The sequence below is a fragment of the Megachile rotundata genome, chromosome 1 (genome assembly GCF_050947335.1).
Source record: "Megachile rotundata isolate GNS110a chromosome 1, iyMegRotu1, whole genome shotgun sequence".
NCBI classification, from domain to species: domain Eukaryota; kingdom Metazoa; phylum Arthropoda; class Insecta; order Hymenoptera; family Megachilidae; genus Megachile; species Megachile rotundata.
The window spans coordinates 22,278,217-22,304,144 of record NC_134983.1 but is presented as its reverse complement, the minus strand read 5'-3'; the positions used below and the strand labels follow the sequence as shown (position 1 = coordinate 22,304,144).

General features: G+C 40.0%; 1 protein-coding gene and 1 long non-coding RNA gene across 7 annotated transcripts in view; one reads left to right on the top strand and one right to left on the bottom strand.

The window, feature by feature from the left end:
• LOC143264984 (uncharacterized) overlaps positions 1 to 25,928 on the top strand; it is a 436,316-nt gene that overhangs the window by 199,031 nt on the left and 211,357 nt on the right. The window lies entirely within an intron of this gene.
• Positions 1 to 25,928, bottom strand: part of LOC100877240 (uncharacterized) — a 340,218-nt gene that overhangs the window by 166,690 nt on the left and 147,600 nt on the right. For all 3 annotated transcript variants that reach the window (XM_012298927.2, XM_012298930.2, XM_012298933.2), the window contains one exon: positions 4,853 to 5,010. In XM_012298927.2, coding sequence (XP_012154317.1) covers positions 4,853 to 4,940 — 88 coding nt within the window. In that variant the 5' untranslated portion in view covers positions 4,941 to 5,010. The remainder of the gene's footprint in view (positions 1 to 4,852; positions 5,011 to 25,928) is intronic.

Here is a 25,928-nt window from a genome sequence, read left to right as displayed (position 1 = left end):
CTTTCCACGGTGCGTCACGATTATAGTTTCGCTGTATTAAAGCGTGTACAGGCGTAAACGAGCATAGTAATTGGCCAGGGTCTGCCTCGTTTCGTGTGTCGCCTTTCGCGTCACGAGCTTGCAGCTTAACACTTTGACGACCGTTCTGTGATTCTTGCAATTTTACATTTCCATTTTTAACGATAGATTTCCTGTTAAAAACCTTACTCATAAAATGTTACTTCCAGTATAAAACTTTGAAAAGAATCATCTGATCATTTGTAATATAAAACTCGAGTAATTAGAATCGATATTTCCATACTTAATTTCTGAGATCAATTTGAAAAACTTTTATTTAATTTATTTTGAAAGAAGCTTTGCAAGAATAAAATCGACAATTTTATGAAAGGTAATACATAATTGCATGAAACTCTAAAATATTTCTCTGCATTCAGAATGAAAGTTTATTCACGTATTTAGTTATACAAGATTTGAAAATTGTGCTCGTTCATTGGGTGACGTTCGAGCAGCCATGTTGTCAAAAGCTACTTCATTAATGGAGCGAAAAAAAGAAACGGGGTGCAATAATGCCATCTTGCGGGAGAAAGTTGGAAACCGAGACTCGCTCGTACAGTGTCGCGAATTACGGTTAAATGGGAGGTAATGAATAAAGTTCACGTCTAAAGTTTAAATTGCGGTATAGCGAGATGTGGATTATCCGAACAGCTGGAGTGACAGCTCGCCCCGATAAATTGGTAATGCTACACTGTTCCAGTAAAACTATTCTTACCGTTGCAACAAATAATATAGTAAAAACTATTTTCGAAGGTGATCATACTAATGGAATCGCTAGAATAAATTCGCAACGAGTGCGACGGAAAATAGATTACCAAACAGCATCACTCTTTATCACTGCGACGATCTGATTTATTAAAATGTCAAAAAGTAAAGAACTTTTTAATTATGGCCTTGTACTTAATTAAAACGTGATGAATGGTTAACAAATAATTTGACAGATTGCCAAATAAGCAAATGTCTTTAAAACCACCCTTGAAAATTTTTAAAGTATTTGATCAAAAGGTATGTACAATGTCTTCAAAGACGGTGATTAAAGGGTAGTAAAGATAGTTCCTCGATTTTGCTCGTTCCCTTTTCACGAATCACGAAGTTCGTCGACCCCACCTTAATTAGGCGCCTAGTCCGATGCTCTTTCGAATTTTGTTCTTGTTCTCGCCGCAATGGCGCCCCGAAGAAGTTGGAGCTGTCTTTTTCGAACGGGAGCAACAACACGACTGGCTTTGTTAGCTGCTCGAGCGTTTTCGCATGCGAACGGGGCTGTCAACCCAATTTGAGCGACGCGACACGAGTGGATGTCGACGGGTCTGGTTGCGTAAAACGAAAACATTTCGAAGATATTCGGTGCTTTTGAAAACATTGTACCTAATTCTGAGCAGACAAATATAACATACACAAGCTGTTCCAAAGTTAAATCATCAGAGTGTTAACCGAAGATTAATTTATTAATAGAAGACAAATTTTTGAACTTTTACAATTACAAGGTTTATGTGCGTCATACGTAGACCATACGTAAATCGTACACACTGATTTGCCAGTACAAGAGAATGTAATATTATTATGTTATGAAACATTACCATATATAAAATTCTCGAATATATTAAGAAACATGTCGATCAATATCTTCAACTGCATTATGAGTCTTTGAACGTATTACAAAAATTAGATATGAAAAGAATGATCGAATAATTGCAAGTGAATGCTTGATTAAAAAATTGAAAGGGAAAAGTTCGTGCAAAGGGGGAAAAAGTAGAATGTAACCCACAGAACAAGAGACCCAGAAACAAATGAGATAGGGAGTATAGTTAACTGAAACGGCGTAAATTCGAGGAGTTCCAGATTAGCCGACGTCACACGTTGGCTACGTAGGCACGCGCAAACAACCCCCATGCGACAGGGGGTTGCAAGCGGTCGAATTTACTCGGGCATTAAGCGACAGAACAGCGCTCTTTACGATCGCTTTGAGCAGTGGAGGGTTGCTCGTCACGGAGGCCACGCGAGCTCGCCATTAAAATTCGATCAGATAATCTTATTTGCCCTGCGATTACAGCGATCGTTTCATCCCTTCCACCTTGAACCGACTGACTTTCCTTTTCGATATCGGACGGGAAAACTAATCAGTGTCGAAACGAGTGTGACTGAAAAAGGAAAAGAAAATGAAACCTTCGATGACCTTAATTTAAAAGGGGGTTGCGGGTCGAGGTCTTGCTCCGGCGAGTATCTTTCGTGGCTTGGTGAAATTCCAGTCTGGGATCTGGGTCAATGGGCGAGCGAAACTGCTATCCCCGAGTTTAAAGGGTTACACGATAGTGCGGTCGTTTTCGACCCGTTCTGGCGAACACCGCACGAAAATAAAATCTCGAGTGCGCCACTTCTTGCGGTCGCGGCTCTAATACGCTAACCGCATCGCGCAATTGAAACAAGTGGCGTTGACATTTTCGGATGGAAGAAAATTGTAATACCCCGACCGATGGGCTCGACAACCTTTGGCGACGATACCTCTTCTGCCACTGCACGGATTTACTTTTTTATTCGTCGCGTCTGTCGTCGAGCTACAAGGGGTTTGTTTACGAGAAAACGGGAGACGGGTAAAATATACTCTCAGCGAATTTAGGGGTTGGGCCATTCGATCACACAGCCGGAAGATCAACATATTTTTCTTTCGCCCTCGTTTTATAACACTAAATCTGAATACTATAAAATGTATTATTATTTAACAGAACATTGTGTTCTCTTAATAAAAGATTAGTTTATAAAACTCTATTCCTACAATACTATGTACAATGATAACTTTTGAAGTTGTCTGACTTGTATTTTAGATCTTAACACTAAACCTACCGGCATATAGCGTATACTTAATTTGAAATTAAAAATGAAGTTAAAAAATAAATAAACAAACGACAAAACATAAAATAGAACATACATTTATCCTTTATCCTGATGAAAATCAATGTAGATTTCAAGGAATGTTTAACAAAATGTATACCTTATAATCAGAAACTTGTGGAGGGGTCATTTAACTGGTTTAGTAGTTTTAGTGATAGCCAATCTTCAAATTAAAAATGAAGTTAAAAAATAAATAAACAAACGACAAAACATAAAATACAACATACATTTATCCTTTATCTTGATGAAAATCAATGTGGATTTCAAGGAATGTTTAACAAAATGTGTAACGTATAATCAGAAACTTGTGGAGCGGTCATTTAACTGGTTTGGTAGTTTTAGTGATAGTCAAACTTCTCAATAAATGCATAATTGATATCAAGTAGACAATCATGAATAGCAACGAGGGACTATAAACACGCGAACGCTACAACGTCTAAAATTGCAACATGTAGATAGCGTAATATACGAATGATATATGTTAGTGGTATAACGCAGAGCGATATAACTAGCGTTATCGACGTAGCACGCAATAAATATATAATGCACGGCAATACAATGCGTGTAACGCAGGGCGATCGTGACATCGAGACTATCGATGCAACGTAGTAATACGTGTTGTAACGCGTGGTGATATAACGTTTGGCGATGCAACGCGTGACAATATAACACTTGACCATACAAACAGGAGCCGCTATCGAGGTTTAATTTCCCCCAAGACTGAAATGAAACACAAACTAGCAGAACATTAAACACGTAACTCGCAAAACGTATCTGGCAAGGTTCGTTTCCAAGGATTCTAACGGTGGTAAAACAACGAGGTTTACGTGAAAATGAAGGAGAGGTCGCAGCAATTCTCTCTCGCCATCAGTAGCTCGTATCTCTCCGGTATTTCTGAAACGCGACGGGTGTTTCGCGCGCAAATAGTTTTCCAGAAACGTATACACCGGAAGTTCAAACTACGACAGAGAACGAGAGAGTGTTTCTCTTTCTACCCTCTAACAACTATTTGCTTTCCAGGTGACCTTAATCTAGGAAATGGCCACTGAGAGCTGTTCTCTACCGAGCAATGCGAAACACGGACAAACGGCTGGACAAATGGAGAATAACGTCGAGCATAGAAAGAAAGAATAAGGAGAAGAAGCTAGACGATGAAAGACCCAAAACTTTTTGAGCATTGCGTACACAGGCTTTTCCGAAACGAGGTCGCGTAAATTCAAAAGCTTAGAAATCCTGAAAAACGGCGCTTCCGTTGTTCGAATATGCTTATGAACGCGTTCAACCGATTTTCGCCCGCTTAGGATACTGAACTTAGCACGTTTGGAGACTGATTTGATAATTAGGAGAATTAATCAAATTTCTAAATTACGAGATCAGTAAATTTGCACGTTTGCTAAAAATTCCCAAAGAGTAGCAGAGTTTGCAAGAGTAATAAAAAGTGCAGGCAATTTGCTTCCTAAAAGAATTAGAAGGTTCTCGGGTAGAGTGGGCCTGAACGACCCAAGAATCTCCAAGTTCTCTGACCAAATATTTATCGCCGAGACTATTGCCTAGGGTTAACGCAACAGGAGGTCAGACGAGCATTGTTCCAGAAAGTTGACTCGAGTCGTCCTTTGGACTTGTACATAATTTAAAAACAGGACGAACTGGTCGTCCAACAGGTACTCGATCTTCGTCTCGAGTCGTTCGCTAAAAATGTTGAACAACACCGAAACTCGTAAGAAAACGAATAAGAATGGCGGCTGAGCATCGAGTAAAAGTCGGTCAACGACTTAACCAGATTTGCCGGGAGAAAAGTTTGAGAAAATTGATGAAGAACGGAACGAGGGAACGTCGTCGAAGTCGAGGCCGAGTCGTCGTTGTTGCCTCTCAGCAGGACAAAAACATCTCTCTTCGAGCGGAGCTTTCTTACCTCCTTGTCGGGAGCTGAAGGCACCGGTGCTTCCAGCAATGATTAGAAGCAGCAGCGAGCTTAATAAAGCTCTCGAGGAAGGCAGCATCTTTCCTGTACTCCTACCGGCGCCTGCGCGACACAGGGTCCTTTAACCGGCTTCCCTCATCACAGCCCCTCTGCAAAAAATAAAATGGGACAAACGTTATTAAATGGATCGCAAACAATTTATACCGAATTATACAGAATGGCCTGATAAAACGTGTACAAGCTTTACTGTCGTAATTTATGGACTAGAACGGATTGCATTGATATTACGCTATTTTAAAATTACATTAATGTTTAATACGATTGAATGAAGAACGTGAGAGCACGTGGTAGTTTCGTAGTATTAAGGTCGACAGGCGTTAATTTCTGCAACGACGACGCCACAATTGGCTCGAAGGGTCACTGTCGACCGCTCCTCCCTGTAGTTAGAGCTTAATAACCCCTAATGATGGGTTAAAAATACACGATCCCTGACGGAGATCGAGGGAGGTCGAGGCCGTCAACCACATCGAACATCGATATAGTGAAAAATTAACCTAACATCGAGTTATATTTAAATCTGATTCTTAACGGGTTGAATAATAGCTGCCACGAAAATTTAGTACGCAATAAATATACCTCGAAGGGCTATTTTTATAGCGGTTCTGTGTTATCGAATGTAAGTATCTATAAAAAAGTTCTCTCTTGTAAAATTGCTTCTTACAGGGATAAACTTGACCAAGAATTTATTAATTACTCTTTTAATTAGTATGCAAAAATAAATGTTGCTGCGTGGATAGTTGGTCAACTTTACGGTAAAAAATTTACGAAGGTCCTCGATACACTCGATCGAGGATAATGATCGCGTTTATTCCTTTGGCGAGGGTGAAGCTTCACTCTTATAGGGAGGTAACAAATTTTGACGCCTTAATGAACGCTGGATTAAACGTTCCAGGCTCATTAACTCGTATCGGCGTGAAAGGCGGAAAGAAAAGAGACCTGTTCGCCCTAGGATACTTCTAGCTGGAAAAGAATTACACGGGTAATCACCTTGCAGTTGCGATAATTGCAATTGACGAGCGGAACAAAGGCCGCTTTACCGTCGTTACCGCGAAAATTCGCGGCGAAATTTGTTTCGATAATTCTCGTTACAGGCAAAATAGCGAAACCGTTTCGAATTTCGATAAATTAGGCTTTGTAAAATGCATTTACATTCTATAAATAGCTTTGGTTAATGGAAGCGAAGCACGGTGCAAACCGTTTCTGTTGTAAAATTACTAAATGAATTTTGAGTATGTGGATGTACAATTATGTTTAAGTAGAAATTGTAAAATGATATCTTGTAGCATTTTTTTCATTCTCAAATAATATTGGAAAAGAGAATAGTAGTAATATATTAAAGTAGTTAAAAATGAATGGAACTTATACTTTTGAACACTAGAATATTAAAATACTTTCGAATGCAACCTATTCTTGAACAGTTAATGGAGGTCCGTTTGTCTTTGATTTTATCAAATAAGTAAATCTGAAAATTTCCCAAAATTCCAAAATAGACTCCAATATCTTGAACTCCGAGAATTTTACGATCCAATTATATTTCCCAGGGCAATTATAATGCTAGAGGAAGGTTAGACCAAGACCCGGAAGAACAATTTTCATCGTCGAAACAAGCGCGTTCGAAAATCTCTATTCTTTTCTATTCGGAGCGTCGGAGTGAAACGTCCTGTAGAGTGTGGAGGCAAGGGGGGTGGCAGGAATCGGACGACGGTTCGTGCCGGAGGCGAAGGCGGTCGGGAGAGTACGAGAGAATTTAATTTCTCGGTAACATTACACCTTAGGAGCCTTATTCCAGTGGCTTTGTGTGCCTCCGGGGGTGGTGCAGAGACACTCGATCGCAGGACTCCATTTGCGGTTTAGCATAATGGAAACCCAACGCGCCCCCAGGGCCAACTCGCTCCCCTTCTACTCTTCCTCCATTTCTTCTTTCCGCCTTGTCTCGCCACGCTTCACGGCCGCGTTCCTTCGCGGAAAAATAAGGAAGTTCGAGCAAACACTCGCTCTCCGTAGACGCTGGATCCGATCAACGACTCGACTGCCAAACAATCCGTGCAAGCTTTTGTGCCGCGGATCCTCCAAACCGTGAGTGGTTCGCTAAATTTCCCTACTGCATCTACATGCTTCTTGCTCGTTACGCGCTTCGATCCAGAACTTTCAAGCGTCGTTTACGTTTCGAACGACCCTTCAAGTGTCTACGATGGTGCTTCGCCAGATTTGCTGGACAATCTGTTCCTCTAATTCACACGTGTTACTTATGTACTACACTTTACTTATGTGCACAAATTTATTTTTATAAATTTTTACGCGGACTTATAGCATCAATTTTTATGAATATAAAATTGCATTTAAAAAATGAAACAGTCTTTTCAAACCACTGTATATGAAATTAAATAATCAGATAGTATTTGAGTGTCTATTTAACCGCTCACACTATGATTTTTCACGTGCGTCAATCATAACTAACTAATCATAACTGCAATATTAAAACAGACACAGAATGTTGAAATGTTATGTCAATTCGGTATCAATCGGACTGATGTCAAATAACAGTCAATCTGACTATGCAAATAATTGGACTGTAACTCTAAATTGAAGAGTATATATACTCGAGCAAAATTGATTGTAAAGTAGTGCGTCGCATCATCAAAATAGTGCAGGAGACCAAAGTTGCGCCTAAGCTAAACTGGTTAATATTACACATTTACAATTGATGGAAATGGGAGTATAGTTTTTATATAAGATATTGACAACTATATAATATAAATTAACACAACTAACACTATTTAAACACAGAACAAATTTATTTTAAAAATATGAAACAATAACTAGGAAGGAAGTTTTAAATATTACGCAAGATCTTTTAATGTGCGAGTACAATATCGTAATCGCTAAGAGAACACAGAAGAATGAATATTTTTAGATATTATTTTATTTTAACATTTGAGGATCTCATTTAAACGAGCGGTATCATATAGTTGGTAGATAAGTATACAAACTTTATTACCGACATACTTGTATATTTATTTTTGCTATTTTCAACAACAATTAATATCAAGTATGTCTTACTTTAATAAAATGTGAAATAAAATGTTTGAACAAAAAGTACATCATTTACAGTCAACACTCAGAAGAGCATCTTGTTTATTTTAAACGTTGCCAGAGAGAAATGTCTGAGTAGCTAGTAAACGTCGACGTTATCGAACAGCCTGTATTCTGCTCTTTTCTCGGCTTTTTTTGTCACGGCACAAATGAAGCCGCGGCACCGTGTTGCCGAGCCGTCGTGCGTCACTATCTGCTCACGTATGTGAACAAAAGGATTCGCCTGACATTCGAGCTTTTTGCGCCAAGAGCACGTCCTCGACGATGATTTTCTCAGGTTTTCCCTCGCGAACCGGTCTCCGAGTCGTCACCGTGAATTACGGTGAAGAGCTCCCAGTGAATTTTGATCGCAGCCGCACGACGCTCCACGATTTCACGTAGACGAACATCGAACGCCGGTTCCTGATCAACCAAATGTGAAGCGTTTTTGAATGTTTGAAAAGGTCGGGCTTCGGACAATGTAGATTACTCTTTTCAACTTTTAGCTGCCAGCTTTATGACTTTCAAAATTTCTACCCGGTTTTGTGTAATATTTTAATATATTACAGAGAGCACCATTGATAATTCAAATATTGGATCAAATTTTTTTATCATAGTAATAAGTCAGAGATGCAAGAATCCGTGGTCTTCGAAGATGAGAATATTGTGACCCATTTTCATGTTCGACACACGCTGTAATTTTGTTTGTCACCGAAATAAGTAAACGAAGGAGTATCTTGGAAGTTAGACTGTTGCACGGGCGCTTTATTTGACGGGTACAGGACGGTGTCAAAGCAGCTTGTAAAATTAACCGGGGAGCAGAAGTTTGGGATTACTGATAGAGATTCAATATTTATACTCGAGGAAGTTTTGAAGAGACACGGAACGTTGCAAGTATCGCTCGACGTAACAGCACGCTGAAGTTTCGTATTTCGCGTTTCGAGATCGAACCGAGCGTTTCCGCTACATTTCGCGGCGGAAAACTTCTGAAAACGTTCTCGAAAAGGCTGACGCGCTCCGAGACTACGTAAAAGCTGCCGATTAATTTACCTAAAATCTCTTGCCGTGTTGCCTGTCCAACTTTCTCCAAAGAGATGCGTTGCGCAGGTAAACTGTCCGTAATTGTAAAGTTCTACCCTAAAACTTCTGCCATTGACGAAAGACGTGAATGAATTAGGACATGGAAGTACATGTAATTGCTCAATTACGGACAATGATATGTAGGTTCGATAACTTTGAGATATCTTCTTTCAACGGTGGAGAAGTCATACAGAAAAGTATAAAAGTCTTGAAGTTTCCCATGTACAAAATTTCGAATATTTTTACGTGAAAGTCCTTTTGGATTAAAAGGGATGGAGATGTTAGAAATGTACAGAAAAATGTAAAAAAATTAGAAATTTAGTCTTTGATTTCAATGTATGAACTATGTCGATATAGTCGAGTTTATGAAATAGTCTGTGCATGATCTTTTTCTGTCTTACCCTCGAGGGCCATATAGCGAGAGTCCAGCGCGATTGCAGCAGTATGAGGAATCGAATGTCAGTTTTCAATTAAAGGGACAATTAATCGTAAGAGAATATAACGTAGCAATATCCATTCGTCAAAAGCGTTTAGCATTGAAAACGCGAAAGCTTAGGATAATTGACGCGAGTGGATAAAGGAACACTTTCAACGACGTCTCAATTGAAATATTATTCCAGCCAGTGTGGGATTAAAGGGTGTGCCGGTAGAATTGAAAGGCGATCTCTTTTTCTCGCCGTCGATGGAGAGCCCGAACAAAGAAAATGCTCGAATAACTTTGGAAATCCGACGAGTTCGAAGCGTCGCGGCGCGACAGAACGCCGGACTCATTACCATCCATCCATCCATCGTATTTCGAGGTCTTTCTCGGGCATTTTTTTTTCTTTTCCTCGACGTTTCCGTGCGGCGAACGAACGGTGAAAATTAAGGTACGCCTTTCATCGCAATACTGCGAACGCGGCACGAACGAGATTAGAGCCGCCTCAGGGGTGCAGCTCGTCTTTCGAATTAGCGCGAAACTCATCTCGCTTGTGTCTGCCGGAAACGAGAGGAACGGCCAGTAACGAATCACGGACTCGAATAAGAGCCACTTTCAAACCAAATTTTACTAACCTGTCTACGAATTAGTCTGGATTTTACAGATCCGTCAAGTGGCAAACATTCCATTAAATAAAGCAGACGGTTTCACCCTCGGGATATAACCACATACGTTTATATTTATGAGCACAAGGTTACCGTTCAAATTTTTGCGTTTTCTTACTGAAGGACATAAACGATATTTGTTATAAATAATATTTTAAACTTCTGCTCTGATATTAACCCTTTGGCTTGCAATGTGACATACTCGTGATGGACATTGCAGTTCAGATGCAAGAAACATAAATCGTATGTGCACGATAATTGAACTTGGAGTTTGAAACTAATCGGAATTTGCATAATCAAGAATCCTTAAATGAGAGATGTACTTAACATTTTAACTTTTTCTATTGATATTAATACTGTAACAATAATTAGTTAGCTACGACTGACATTATTGTCAAAATGATTGAGAAACTCGAACATATTCGAGTTTGAATCACTTCAAATTTTATCCACATATTAAAATCCTCGAAAATTTTGAACGTGTTGAGAATCGTGAGTTTTGATACAAATCCAGAAATCCTCGAAAAATTTGCAACCGTGAAAAGCCTTGAAAGTTTCGAAACTCGTGAAGGTCTTGAAAGTTAAACTCTTTAAAATCTTGGAACTCGGTGAGAGTCTTGCACCTCTCGAAATTCTTGAAAGTCTCAGAAATCTCGACGAACGAAAACCGTAATAATAGTAATTTATATATAATTGAAGCTCGTAAGAGATTTGCAGTACGAATTACAAGGAAATTTTTCATCGAGCATTCTGTCCTGCAGAAGTTACGCAAGGAAGCTAATTTATTATAAAAGACAACGAAGGTTCCCTTCCCTCGTTAAAGGTATCGGATGTCTGAAGAAACACGTCAGATATTTCCATTAAATAAAATCCATCGAGGAAAAAAAGTGACGGTTCTCTCTCGGAGTTTAAACCGGGAGAGAAACGAATAAAGCAGACGGTCAAACACGCAGAAGCATCGAACAATGCCGTTTAATTTTCGAAAAAATGTTCGCTCGCTATGCGAGTTATGAACGCCCATCCCTTGGTCGTAGGTGGCTGGGAATTTATCAAACGAGATCGTCAAGCCGAAACTCTGCGTGCTCTTGTCTCTGCTTACGTAAAAATGAATGGAAAAAAAGGAAGAAAAACGGGGGAAGCGGGGACGGAGTAGTTGGTCGTAGAAGAACAACGGGGACGCGGAATGCTCGCCGCAAACAATGGAATTCTACTCGGTGAAAAATTTTTACCGTGTCGTTGCTCGGTGATCCTGTCAAATTACACCTCGCCATCCCCACGCAAACGGTGTTCCCGTCATATTTCGTAATATCGCGGGATCTCCACGAGGATAAGGTCGGTCGGTAAATCGTTTTCGAATAGAAAGGAAAACTTCTTTCAACGACCTTGCACGAAAGAGGTTAGCTATGCTCCGGAATAAGTGAAATGTAACGGCGCGAGTAAGAAATACTGAGAGAAATCAAGAGTTACGGTGAGAAGTTGCAGAACTTTCCCAAATATGAATTCCTATTAGGGAAGAGGTCCATGCAATTATATAAGTAGAAAAGGGCTTTTAATTATCCTAAAATATATTGTCTACAAAAAACATTTGGACATGGAAAATGAAAAAATATACAAAATTCGCTCATTCAAATATTGGTGGCATATGTTTAACCCCTTCCTGTACTTTGACGAATCTGACTTGTGACGCACTCACAGCTCAAATGTGACAAATCATACTCAAACTTTGAACATTCTTCAACTTGAAATTCAGGTCCAACTATAAGTTGCATTATCAAGGACCCCTGAATATAAAATACTCACATTTTAATTTTCTTTGCTCGTTTTAATAGCTCTGAATAGTTAGTCTTGACGCATCTGTTAAATAAATGTCACGGGAAGGGGTTAAAACCTACATTGCTCGCATCTACATCTCCTGCTGTGTCTCTGCATCCCTATGTCTCTAACCTCCTGTCAACCACGTTGTATCACGACAGAACATTTGCTCGGTTATTTCCAGCGTACGTAGTAAGAATTCTTAAACGTATAAATAGATCAATATCGATTAGCGTAAGTCGGAAATGCAGGCTCGAGCGAAATAAAGCTTAGAGCGCGAATCGAGTGAGGTAAGAAGGAGCGTAAAAAAAGCGCGAGGGTAAGAAAGAGCATCGGTGGAAGAGGAAACGGCGAGCTGAGGAACAATGCGGCTGCACTGCGGGGGAGCGAACATTTCCACGGATTCGCGGCTAGGAACACACGTCGCAGCGACTTCTTTTGTCCCGGCTGGCAAACGTGCCTCGAGATCGGCCATTTGCCAAACGAGATTGAAGATTTGCGCTGCCGAGCAGGCAACGGTTCGTCGGTTATTATCGTCGACGCGTACAGATGACGGTGAACGGAAAAAAGGATAAAGAGAGGCGCCAGCGGATTCCTTCTTCGCGGAAAAAAGGGGTAAAGGAAACGAAAAGAGTTTACCGTCTGAACGTTTAACCTTTCGCTTCCCGAGGATCCTGTGCACCTACGGGTCAGAATTTTATGGAGTTCGAAAATCTGGGTCAACAGAGGAGTCGGTATTTTTCGGAAACCTGAAATGGCCAATCTTTTGTGCCATGGTTTTGCGAGCGTGTTCTCCGTTATGTCGTACACGGCGAGTCGCGCAATTAGGTCAAGCTGGAATTATACATAGTGTACAGCAGAGATTTCGCCTTCCATTAAAAGTATGAACTTCGAGACTCGGGAGTTGGCAATTCTGGAACTTTGGATCACTTGAACCCCATTAGATAACTACGTGCTCGAACGTGAAATTGTTTGCTCCGTTTCTGGCATGGGAAGTCTTCGTTTGAAATTTTCAAATTGACCTTGAAATTATTCCTGCATTTAACCGTCAGATCCAACTTCGAAATAACGAGCGTATTTATCTGAACAGAAGGGTGTTTGTATGTCTATTTAAACGTCCATGGTTATAAAGATATGAAAATAAGATGACAAGTATCAAAGTGGAAAAGACACGAACGAGCAGTTTCGCTGGAATCCAAGAAGATTGAACATCAGAATAAATCGAATTAATTCGCGCAGAATTTCGATTCGCGAGTGGAGCAAACCCCGGCATAGTCGCGAAATCAAGGAAGATTCGACCGAAGCCGGAGTGCGGGGTAAATCGAATTTCCATGGTGACGCGATCACGGAAAAGCGTTTTCGTCGTAGCTCGTAGCTCCGCTATCTGCCACCAATTATCCTGTCTCTCATCCTCGGTAGCAATTAACATCCCTCTTTGTTGTCTTTCCCAAAATTACCGGAATTCGCGGAGTAGAAGGTGGATGGTAGGGAACGACCGAGCGAATTCACGACAATTTGCCACACGCATCGAGAGTCAAACTCCCTTCAACGCTTTCCACGATTCCAGCAACCCCCTTAAGATTCCACGAATTGAATCGACGCGGTAACCGGTGTAACGCCAACAATATCATCCCCCTTTCCTCGGCTCGTATCCATTCTCATCCCCCTCTGCTCCTCTTCGCCGTTGTCGTCGACGGAGTCGAGGCTTGTACAATTCTCGGTGCCGTGTGGAGCCAATTACAACGTAAGAAACGTTAACTTAGTTTGTCAAGCAGTTAACACGAGAGAGTTCTCTTCCAAGGACGAGGGTGCGTGCACGCTGATGGCTTCACCTACCGAACAGATAACTAGTTGACGCTCCAGGCAAACCGTGATATCGTCCATATTGATAGCTGTACACTCTGCACACTGCCGAGGCTTCCGACACAAAATACCGACTGTGGGAAAAGGGGACCACTTGTTGATTTTTCGACAGCAAATTTTCGCGTTTCCAAATTTTTTTTCTCTTCGAAAGATTCGTTCGTGGATTAGTATGGGCAATTTGCAGATACGAAAATAAAAAAATTTGAGGATTTAGAGATAGAAAATTTAAAAACTTGAGTATTTGACAATTTGGAACGTATTTTACAAAAATTCATAAAATTTAAAAATTGGATATTAGAAAATTTTCAGCAAAGCGTTGTATTTCTATTCATTAAGTCACGAATTGTACACAACATCACGAGTGGTAAAAACGATTGACTGTTTTCGAAAAGGTTTCCGACATCATCGATTTCAAGAATCTCCCGCTGCACAGCTCTGTCCGTGGCAATATACGTCTACTGTACCTGTGACACAATTTGCGAAGGGGGTAAGACGTTTCTCTCCCCCTCGATATACACGCGCGTGCTATACACGAACGTAGACCACGTAGTCGCGTCGGAGTAGTCGACGGAGTGCTTCGGCAGCCTGAAATTCCAGAGCCGTCTGTTCAGCTTCCGACAGTTCGGCGCGAAACCAACCCCCGCAGCACGCGTAACTCGGATGTTTGGGTGCGTGCGTGTACCATGGCTTCTAGGAATTTCGCGTACACGACGAAAGAGACGATCGAACCTCGATTATTGCTCGTCGAGTTCGGTTTCGTCGTAACTAGGTCCTTCGGGGAACGATTTGCGTTCGTTATTTATCCCTGAACAATCCTCTCTCTAGGGTCTCAAATATATTCTATCGATTCTTTTATTCTGGGTGAGAATGCATCGAGATGTGTATTGTGACATGGTTCAATTTGAAGGTGTCAGAGTTAGTAGGGTACATAGAGAGGTAGACCTAACTTCCACATTGTAAATAACTTGTAAGGTAGATGATATAGTTCAAATTATATATAATACAAATTATATAAGGTACATGTTATAATACAAATTATATCAGGTACATGTTATAATACAAATTATACAAGGTACATGTTGTAATACAAATTATACAAGGTACATGTTGTAATACAAATTATATAAGGTACATGTTATAATACAAATTATACAAGGTACATGTTATAATACAAATTATATAAGGTACATGTTATAATACAAATTATATAAGGTACATGTTATAATACAAATTATATAAGGTACATGTTATAATACAAATTATATAAGGTACATGTTATAATACAAATTATATAAGGTACATGTTATAATACAAATTATATAAGGTACATGTTATAAAACAAATTATATCAGGTACATGTTATAATACAAATTATACAAGGTACATGTTATAATTCAAATTATATAAGGTACATGTTATAATATAAATGTCCTATGATTTTGAGAGACATATTGTGTAGTGTAGGTATTTGTCTTATTACTTTTTCTGCGCCGAAATGTACAAATATATTGAATTCGAGTTGCTTCGAGTATTAGCCTTGTCGATCTTGAAATCTTGAAAATGTCCCTATTTAAAGGAAAATACATATACTACATAATATTTCTCTAAGTCATGAAACTTTCACATAAAAAGACTTTTACCTAAACCACATATTTTAGAAGTTGTGTAAACCTGTTTATAACTTTATCAACCACCATTCGATCCAACAGTAACATACCCCTTCCCCCATTTCTTGCAAATTGTGTACAACTATAAAATACGAGCATGCGAGTTTGAAACTGCACTATAAAAAATATTAAAGAACGAGTTGTATTTTGTATACCAAGTTGGAGAAACTGCGGAAAATACAAGAGTCAGGCAATTACTCGAAGAGGAATTGCATTCTGTCGCGAGTGACGAGATGTTGAGGGTGTAGAGGCTACGGGGAATCTTGGTTACAAACTTATTCGAGTTATAACAGTTGCGAGCCACCTTGGGCATCGTAGCGGATATTATAGCGTTCCTGAAGGAACGGCCTAACCTTTCTCGACACAGGGGTTGTTGGCGCGTAACACGGGCTGCCCTAAAGTGCGCGAGAGCTGCGAAACACCGTCGCAAACTGCTACCGGTTTCCTGGGTGTCGCGTTACGACGGCATATCACCCTTTGAGCACGCACCTGCGGCAACTCGTGAATCTGCTTTCAATTAGCCGCGACGATGATATGGGTTTTGAAGTTACGAGGGTGACAACAGCCTCTTTCGCCTCCTCGCTGATCGATCGTAACCGGTGACGAGCAACCCCTCCGCTCGCGAGTTTTCGAGCAAATTAAGTCGCCGTAGAGAGAATCTTGAATCACTTTCATGCTTATTTGAAGTTAGAAATTCTTGAAACTCTTGGAAACTCGGGGGAACTTAATGGTCTTAATAAATGTGATAATGTGATAATAGTTTTGAAAGTTTCGAAACGTTATTGGTTCTTAAAATGAAATTGGAATGCCTCGGAAGATCTTTTAAGAAAAATTAACCGCTGGGGACAAGCTTGCCCGAAGAGGAACTCGTTCGAACATAAACACGATTTACCATTACATTATTTAAAAGTGTAATAATTATTACCCTACGACTAATTGCAACTTCACGGTGCACGTGCTTGTACATCAAAGCATACAATTAAAAGAACAAGCGATCCTCTGAAAATTATTCTCCCGTAAAAACTTCAAAGCAACAAATTTTCGATACATAATGACAGCAACAAATCGAAGTCATTCTGAACCTTCAAAAGGTACGGTCGGCGGGTTCGATCGAATTAACAAAGTCGACAAAGCTGGAAGCGCTTTCAAAAGAGGAAACGAGGACGGAAGAAAACGAAGGACAAGTTCGCGAAAGGACAAAGTAATCGTATTAATTTGCAAGACGGGTTCGCGATACAGGGAAGAGATGTAACGCACGTGCTGCAAATACTTTGTTATCGATGCATTCATATTCATAGCCCGTGAAGATTCATAGTTCGGGGAGGACGAAACATAGAAACGCGGCGGATGGAGAGAGAAAGAGACAGAAAGGGGTAGTTGCAGAGCTAACAAGTCGAAGTAGAGAGGCACGGGGGTCGGCGGTGGCGATGGTGGAAGGAGATGAACGAAGTCGTGCTAAGCAACTTAGATTAGTTGAATCGACTGGCCTCCGTTGGCGAACCGCCAGGCCAAATTGTCAAGAGAATTGCTCTCCAGTCCTGCCGCTACACCGCACCGCCATTCCTCACCATCCTTTTCTTCCCCCTTTTTCATCGTTCTGCTCTCTCGTGCGCGGTAAAACAAAATGAAGAACCGTGGAATCCCCCTTTCCGTCTTTCGCGCAGATCCTCAAGAAATCCGACGAATGAGCCTGTCGTTAGACCTGGCCAACCGCTATTTTTTCTCGATCGCTTGTACAAATTCGATCAATGGCTGGCTAGTCTCCACTACGCTCACGTGCAATACCTCTTAAATTACACGGATAATCCAACACTAATTGAAACCTACACATCTCTAAATACTTATCCTTATGGGGGTGGATACTCAATTTTTTAAAATTGAGAGAATTTTAAAATTCTTGACTGACGTCCTAGGTACAGTCTTTGCTAGTTAAGTTACTAATTAATTTCACTACCAACTCTTTTTACTTTGACATCTAAATGATGACATCTAAAAATTTGTAGACACATAAAAATGTCAGAGTTCGATTTCGAAATATCAGAATCTTAGAATTTACATATTTGAGAACTACAGAATTTCATAATTTAATAATCCGTATTAAATGTTATAATTTAAACCGTATATTCCGCAATATTTTTCAGAATAAATGGTTTGAACGTAAAAATATTTTTCCCAAAAATGCAAGAAAGAGACAGATGGATATTGAACGACAGACCGCTACAAAATAGATCTTTTGGACGAAATCGACTCTTTTCACGTAAGACTCGAAACGGAAACTGAAACTGTCAAAACGTCCTGCATCAGAGGTAAAAATAATTGGTCCAAGTTGGCCAAGAATACGTGTTGCCACGCGTCGAGGGTGGTTTTATCTGGATCCTTTATTTCCTCCGTGGCCGATCGAACTTGTATATAGGTACTGGCACACGAACTCGTTTTATTGGATTCCGTGCAAGGGCGGCGCCGTTTTTCCAGGTTTTCCACGAGGAGCAGTCGCGTCCTCATCTATCATCCGTCTGTACCGGCAGCCGGGTCATTTAACAAACGTCTCCTTCAGATTCCATATTGCGGCCTATGCGACTGCTCGCTTTTCCTTCGATTCTTTACAACTTTTTCCTCTTATTTCGCTTACGATTCTTGTCTCGATAACTTCTCGGCTCGTCGGATTTTTATAAACATTTTCTCGGCGTTTCTTGCATCTTCTCAGATCACCAGAACTCTCTCGCTGCGACGTACTTCAAATATGTTACACTTATTTTCTAGCCCATAAACTGTGAGACTGATTTATTATATTATACAGAAATATAATATTTTAAGTGTACGGAATGGAGTGTATTTTTAACTATCCAACTGTCACAGTTGACTTGCATCTTCGATATTTTATAATAGAATAAACGAATTAGAGCAGATGAGATTCAAACAACGTTGACGTATTATTAACAATGCAGCACGTTAAATTGCACTTTTCAGTTTCTAAATTAACTAATTTAGATTGACGTTTTAATGTCAGCTTAGACACTTCTAATTATAAATTCTCAAATGCTACTACATTTTTAGACCATTTATTCTTACAAAAGATTATTCGCATAGACTCTCCAAGAATTGTCAATCATACGTGTATTAATATCACGCTAATTACTAAATGGCTCTACATTTACCGAACTACAAACATTAATTATTCTCCACCTCTATATTCGAGTTTTCAATAGACTAGTTGGACAGAACTTCTATAATTAATGTGCTTTAAAACCGTGGCAAATTAATATCTGTGCCATACACCTTTGGACCTGGTATCTATATTATCGACAATCTATTGATATACGGAATTGGTCGAGTGAAGAATACCATAATTGCATATTTAATAAAAATTAAGATATGTCGTTCAATTAACACTCTTTGCTGATACAATTTTCTTTGAACCATACATTCTTATATTGTTAGATTTGTGCATCTCTAAATGTGTATCTAGATCTATATCCCTAGATCTAAATATCTATACTGGATCTTTTTGGCGTACTAGTAAAGTGACCAGAAAGAAGTAAAGAAGATTGTGTTCCTGAAAGAGTAGTCTGCGTTATTATACTGTCAGATTTCAGCATCTCTAAAGCTGTATCCAGATCTGCATCCCTAAGTCTAAATATCTCTATGGAATCATTATGGCGTACTAGTAAAATGACCAGAAAGAAGTAAAGAAGATTGTGTTCCATGTATCCCTGAAAGAGTAGACTGCGTCATTATACTGTCAGATTTCAGCATCTCTAAAGCTGTATCCAGATCTGCATCCCTAAGTCTAAATATCTCTGTGGAATCGTTATGGGGTACTAGTAAAATGACCAGAAAGAAGTAAAGAAGATTGTGTCCCATGTATCCCTGAAAAAGTATACTGCGTTATTATACTGTCAGATTTCAGCATCTCTAAAGCTGTATCCAGATCTGCATCCCTAAGTCTAAATATCTCTATGGAATCGTTATGGCGTACTAGTAAAGTGACCAGAAAGAAGTAAAGAAGATTGTGTCCCATGTATCCCTGAAAGAGTAGACTGCGGCATTATACTGTCAGATTTCAGCATCTCTAAAGCTGTATCCAGATCTGCATCCCTAAGTCTAAATATCTCTATGGAATCGTTATGGCGTACTAGTAAAATGACCAGAAGTAAAGATTATCCCATGTGTTTCCGAAAGAGCAGACTGCATTCCAGATTGTAGTAACAGTCTCGAATCATCCTTGTAATTAACCGTCCCTCTGTTTCCTTAACCCTGCGGTTACCATGGAACCACGATCGGCCGAACAAAAAGGCACGATACAGGGTCCCAGTCTGAGGAATACGTCCTTCTGTAATTAAGCGTGGCCGATATCTTTATTACCAGGGACGGCGATAAATCAAGGGTTATCGTGGTCGCCGAGGCGGTATTTACACCAAAAATCAAGATCAAACTCTCTCCTCGAGAAGAGTCAACGCGAAAATTGCTTCGGGCTGATAAATACCCGGGCGGGCAGCCGGTGATCGATAGCAAAAACTACTGGACAGGCTGTTAGTTCGTGGTACGATTCTCGTATCTGTTCCTGCTAACAAATCACGGCCTCCTTTTGTCCGTAACCTCCTTCCTTCTACTCCTGCCGCTGGACAATGTAGATATTGTTCAGCCTGAAGGTGCTGGGATTGTGGCTTTGTCTTCAAACTCCAGTCCTTCGAATAATTGGGAGAGCGAAGTTTGACGTGGCCCTCTGTAAACCTATATTTATAGGATTACACTCCACTAATCTGACGCGCAATTAACGCGAGGGCTTATTATCACTGCTGCTTATTAACGCGGAGCTAAGGGGTGACCATTCGAACGATGGGTTATTCGGATTTATGAGGCATTATCCGTGGCAGCTATTACTTTTGACCATTCAAGATGGGTTCAAACTTATGCGATGATACATCTGAGGTAGGCTCTTTTTTAACTTTAAGGCAAATTGTAAATTCGACAATTTTAAAACTGTCGAATTTCTGAAACTCTCAGATCCATCAATTTCTAAAGTATAGTTTTGATGGTCGATCGCGCAGAACTAACGCAATTTGAAGATTTCAAACTTCGTACATTTTTAAATTTCTAAATGTACAGACTCGTACACGAAAATTTGATACCGGTCAAATGTTTTGATATTTCCAACACTAGCACTTGATCATTAATATTCTTCTGGATGTTTTGTAAATAGAATAAAGAATAAACTGTCACTAAAGAGATCCCCCATAAAAGTGGATGGTATCGTCAGGCAGAGACTTCATAATGCAAAGAGTTAACCATGATTTAGCACGCACCGGTCCCAGCTGTTGAACCCCACGCGCAAAACCCCATTCCACGGATTCGCCAACTTTATCAAAGCACAAGTGTTCCCGGTCATATTCCCCGGTCATTTATCAGAGAAGTTCGCCAGGAAACGTATCGAGGGGATGTAGCGAGAGCGTTTCGTCGGTTCTTGCAGGACTCGTACGGTCCAGCTGTCGATTCGGACGATTCGAGTCATCGACACCCGTGGTTTCGAGCAGACTCCAGAAACTGATACAGAGACGTCCAAGAACCCGACGGACGTCGCTTCGAGCTGCTTTATCGTCGCTCGAAATCCTTATCTGTCCGGAGGGTTAATCTCGGGGAATCCCTTTCGCTCCGGTGTTATCTCGTTCGAGTCGCAACGTTTCTTCGGGAAGAGGGCGAAGGAAACGAAAACGACGCCACCGCAACTTTTTTTCCTCCGCCGTACTCGATAAATCTGCTCGTCTCTGCACGGCTCTTTGTCGATACTCTTTTTCTTTTAGCAGATTCTCTTTCTCTTTTTACAACGCCTTTCTCCTCTTGGCGAACGGTATTCCGTTTATTGTTTCTTTCTTCTTGGTGTTCTATAGAGGCGATCGGAAGACCGCTTCTCCCTTGGCATTGTCTCAAGCGTTTGCTGGTCAAGGGTTTGCGATATCGATTGGCACGGAAATTCAATAAGCTTTCGTGGAGGCTCGATGAACTACGTGGACAAATAGAGTGACGGCGAACGGCGAGAAATTTCTGTTGTCTCGATATGGGCCCTGTATCGCTGCCTTTTATTCGCTATTCTATTTTAAACCTTGCGTCGACCGGGGCTTTGTTACCCGATATTAAAAGTATGTCAAGTTTTTAGAAATTATTCTAGATCCAGATTTTCCGCGTTTCACCAACCCGTTCTATTTTAATTCTTCTATTCCCAACTCTCTGTTTACACGCCTCGTATAAAATGCACTCGCCACCGTTTGTAAAAGCTTTTTGATTGGCGTTAAATGTACAGCTCCGCAATCAGCTTGATGTTTATTCGAAGCGAAACTAGAAAGGGCTTTGGACTCTCGAAACTTTCGCACGGCGGATGTGGATTGTGTATTACTTCTTACGATTTTAAAGTTTCGAGTATTTAATACTCTCCGCTGCGAAAGCTTAATACTTGTTTGAAGTGAACGTTTCATGAGTCTCTCGAAACTTTTGAACAGGGGATACGAGTTCTTACTTATTTAGTACTTCGATGCAATAGCAACTCCGTCATTGTGTACTTTTGGAATCAGCTCAACGTTTATCCAACGGGAAACCTCCACAATTTTGGACAGTGGACAGTGGACTACTTACTTGATCTTCGATGTTTGACACTAAACATACTGACATATAATGTGTACTTACTTTGAAATTAAAAATGAAGTTAAAAAATAAATGAACAAACGACGAAACATAAATTAATACACATATTTGTTCTTCATCTTGATGAAACTCAATGCTGATTTCAAGAAATGATTAACAAAATGTGTACCTTATAATAAGAAACTTGTGGAGTGATCATTCGATCCGTTTAGTAGTTTCAGTGTTAATTATGTCAGCATCCGAAGGACAATAAAATATCTAAAATTTGAAACAGCATGAAATTTTCATTCGTTGAAAAATTTCCTATCACGGGTCATCCGACAAACAGAAAATACCCCGGAAGAAAGATTTTTCTTTCGCAGCACGCTTGCACAAACTTCTCCGTTCGTTGTTCTCGTTTTTAAAACCGCCGAAAGACGTAGTAAATGAAATTATTTTGCTCGTTCCTCTGTTTCTCCCTGCGGCTTTCGCAATGGTTCGTTTTCGCACCTTGCTTCCCGTTTATTCGATCCTTCTTGTTTCGTCCTTTTGTACTGCCACCGTCTCGTTGTCCGTTGTCCCACAAACCGGATCCTCTTTTTCCTTTCCACCCTCATCCTCCGGCGTCCCACACGCCTACCTTTCTTCTCCGTCGTTTTGTCCCCGGGCACTTTTTCATTTTATAATAACCCCCGGATATCGTTAAATTCTATTTCAACTTTAATTCATAGCAAATAAAATGAGCCACGTAAGGTCCAATTACGAATTCTCGCATTTCCTACCATTTCCTCCCTTTATTCCGTAATCTGGTTTTATAATGAGCGTCCCGTCCCGCTTGTGATTTAGTAACTTTACATGGCGCAGTAACACAGCGTGGTTTACCGTTTTCTGCCTGACCGATCGATTAATGCTTATTATTGGAAAATGGTCAAAAGTGAAGAAACTAAGTTCTCTGATTCATTGTTCATCAATTAAGAACCTATTGTAGGGTTTCTAAATAAAACTCTACTGATTCATTGTTCATCAATTAAGAATTTATTGTAGAGCTTCTAAATAGAAGTTCGTAATTGTTAGGACGTTGTATTATATTCGATGTGTTTATTATGAAGAACGGCAACTAATTCCCTTTCTGACCTAACAGTTTTCCTAAAAAGGAAAATTCCTCAGCTTAAGGACGTGACCCAGGTCAAAGTTACTTCCACTAATAAACTTAACAGGCCTTCCTCTCAGGCGGTGCCCTAAGATATAACAAAAGAGCAGTAACCTACAATACCCAACAAAAGAGCTGCCTCACTATAAATCTAAATATTTATGTAAAAATTGCGCAAACTACTCTGAAATCCTGATAATTAGCAAGTAGAGCAATCACGAGCCAACGAAGCAGTCGAAAATTAGAGTAGAAACGAAACGTTTGCGTTAACAGTTAGAGGGAGAGCGAGAGGAATGATTTATTATGTTCCGTGGCTCGATGCCACCGCGAGAATAGAGAAGAGGGGGAGGGCAGCGAGTGTGCCGCGCAAAATGGAAGAATAATTTGCAAAAATGGAATTCTGTCGGTGGTCGACGTTGACGAGCGAGTCGGATACGTGCGCCCGTCGGGATACATAAGGTTGGGAATAATTGTGATTCGTAGTACGGCGTGCTTGACGAATGAAATTCTGCGGTCGAAATAAAATTGCAACGTCGCATGGCACTCGTGGCAAAGCTTGCACGGTCAGCTCGTAATTTAATTATTGCGTTGCTCGCCATTCCGCTGGGTCGACCGATAATGCGCTCCGTGCTTGTTGATCGTTCGAATCTTTTCATCTCGCCAGGTTCCACGAACTACCAATTTATTCGCTACCGAATGCTGCGAAGGGAAACTTCCAAATTTCGAGGCATACTTCGATAAAAAGAGAGAGTCTGATCGATGCCGCGTTCATTTAAGGTTAAACGCATTAAAGTCAGCCGTAATTTCAGAAACTTCAAAGAAATTTCTCGAGTACAGTCGGAATTAGACAATCGGGATAATAGGATACCTTCAAAGAACAGACTCTTTCGCGGATTCCGTTCACATCGACTCTCATGAATTCTCGTCGTTGAATTCCCAGACAAGAGCCGGGAAAAAAGAGACAGAGCACAGGACGATTTCCGTAAGCGAATGATACGTGCGATCGCACACTGGTCCAGGTTTTTTGCGACCAACGAGCGAGTCAGCGTATCCGGCAAGGGTTCGATGCTTAACAAGGGATAACCTCGTTAAGGACCACGGAACTAGCTTGTGTGTTTTACAAGTTAGGAATTACGTTGATTAGTAGCAAGTCGAACGTCCAACCAGCGTGAACGAGCGTCTCGCCACTTGAATCTCGATCCACGGTGTCGACATACGACACACAAACGAGAACCGATTCCTTTTAACATCTTCCATGTAGCCTCTCCAAGCAGACACGGGACCCTAAGATTAATCACCGTCGGTACAGTAATGACCGGTTAGCGGTCACAAATTTCACTGGCTTAACGGCGACGAGTTTCTGGAATTTCACGTCTTTTCTTGCCCAACTTTGGATACAACTGTAATCAGCTTTAACACGTTGTTGACTGGCCGTTTTTATAAACGAATTTAAAGAAATGATCATGTGTAGACAAATGTACACAGCTTTATTGGGACGTGCTTTATTAATATCAACAAACATCAACCAATGCAATAAATGATGTTATATTGACAACTTACATAAACGAATTTAAAGAAATGATCGAATATAGACAAATGTCTGTAGCTTTACTGATATGTGCTTCATTAATATCAACAAACATCAACTAACTCAATAAATGATGTTATACTGACAACTTACATAAACGAATTTAAAGAAATGATCACATGTAGACAAATGTCTGTAGCTTTACTGATATGTGCTTTATTAATATCAACAAACATCAACCAACGCAATAAATGATGTTATATTGACAACTTACATAAACGAATTTAAAGAAATGATCGAATATAGACAAATGTCTGTAGCTTTACTGATATGTGCTTTATTAATATCAACAAACATCAACCAACTGAATAAATGATGTTATACTGACAACTTACATAAACGAATCAAAAGAAATGATCGAATATAGACAAATGTCTACAGCTTTATTGGTACGTGCTTTATTAATATCAACAAACATCAACCAACTGAATAAACGATGTTATACTGACATCTTACATAAACGAATTTAAAGAGATGATCACATGTAGACAAATGTCTGTAGCTCTATTGATATGTGATTTATTAATATTAACAGACATCAACCAACTCAATAAATGATATTATATGGACAAGTTACTTAATCTTTATATCGTCATTAATTGATAAATTAGTAGTCAGTAATGCATTAATAACAATGTTCTAATTTCTACATCCACAACCTACAGAAACTATGTATGATGTACTGAGACGTTGATGTCTGTACGTTTAGATCCTTCATCTCCCCACTTCAGTATCAGTATCATCAGCATATATCAACATCAGTAAAACAACTTTGAAAAAAATTATTTATAATTGTCAACGAAACAAAGCAAAATAAAAAAGAAACTGTGCATGATGAACTGAGATGTTGATATCTATACACCTAGATCCTTCATCTTCTGATGAAGTATCCTTCACCTCCTCATCACTATCATCAGAATATATCAACCTCAGTAAAACGACCTTGTAAAAAATTATTTATAATTGTCAACGAGACAAAGCAAAATAAAAAAGAAACTGTGCATGATGAACTGAGATGTTGATGTCTTTACACCTAGATCCTTCACCTCCTCATCAGTATCATCATTACATATCAACATC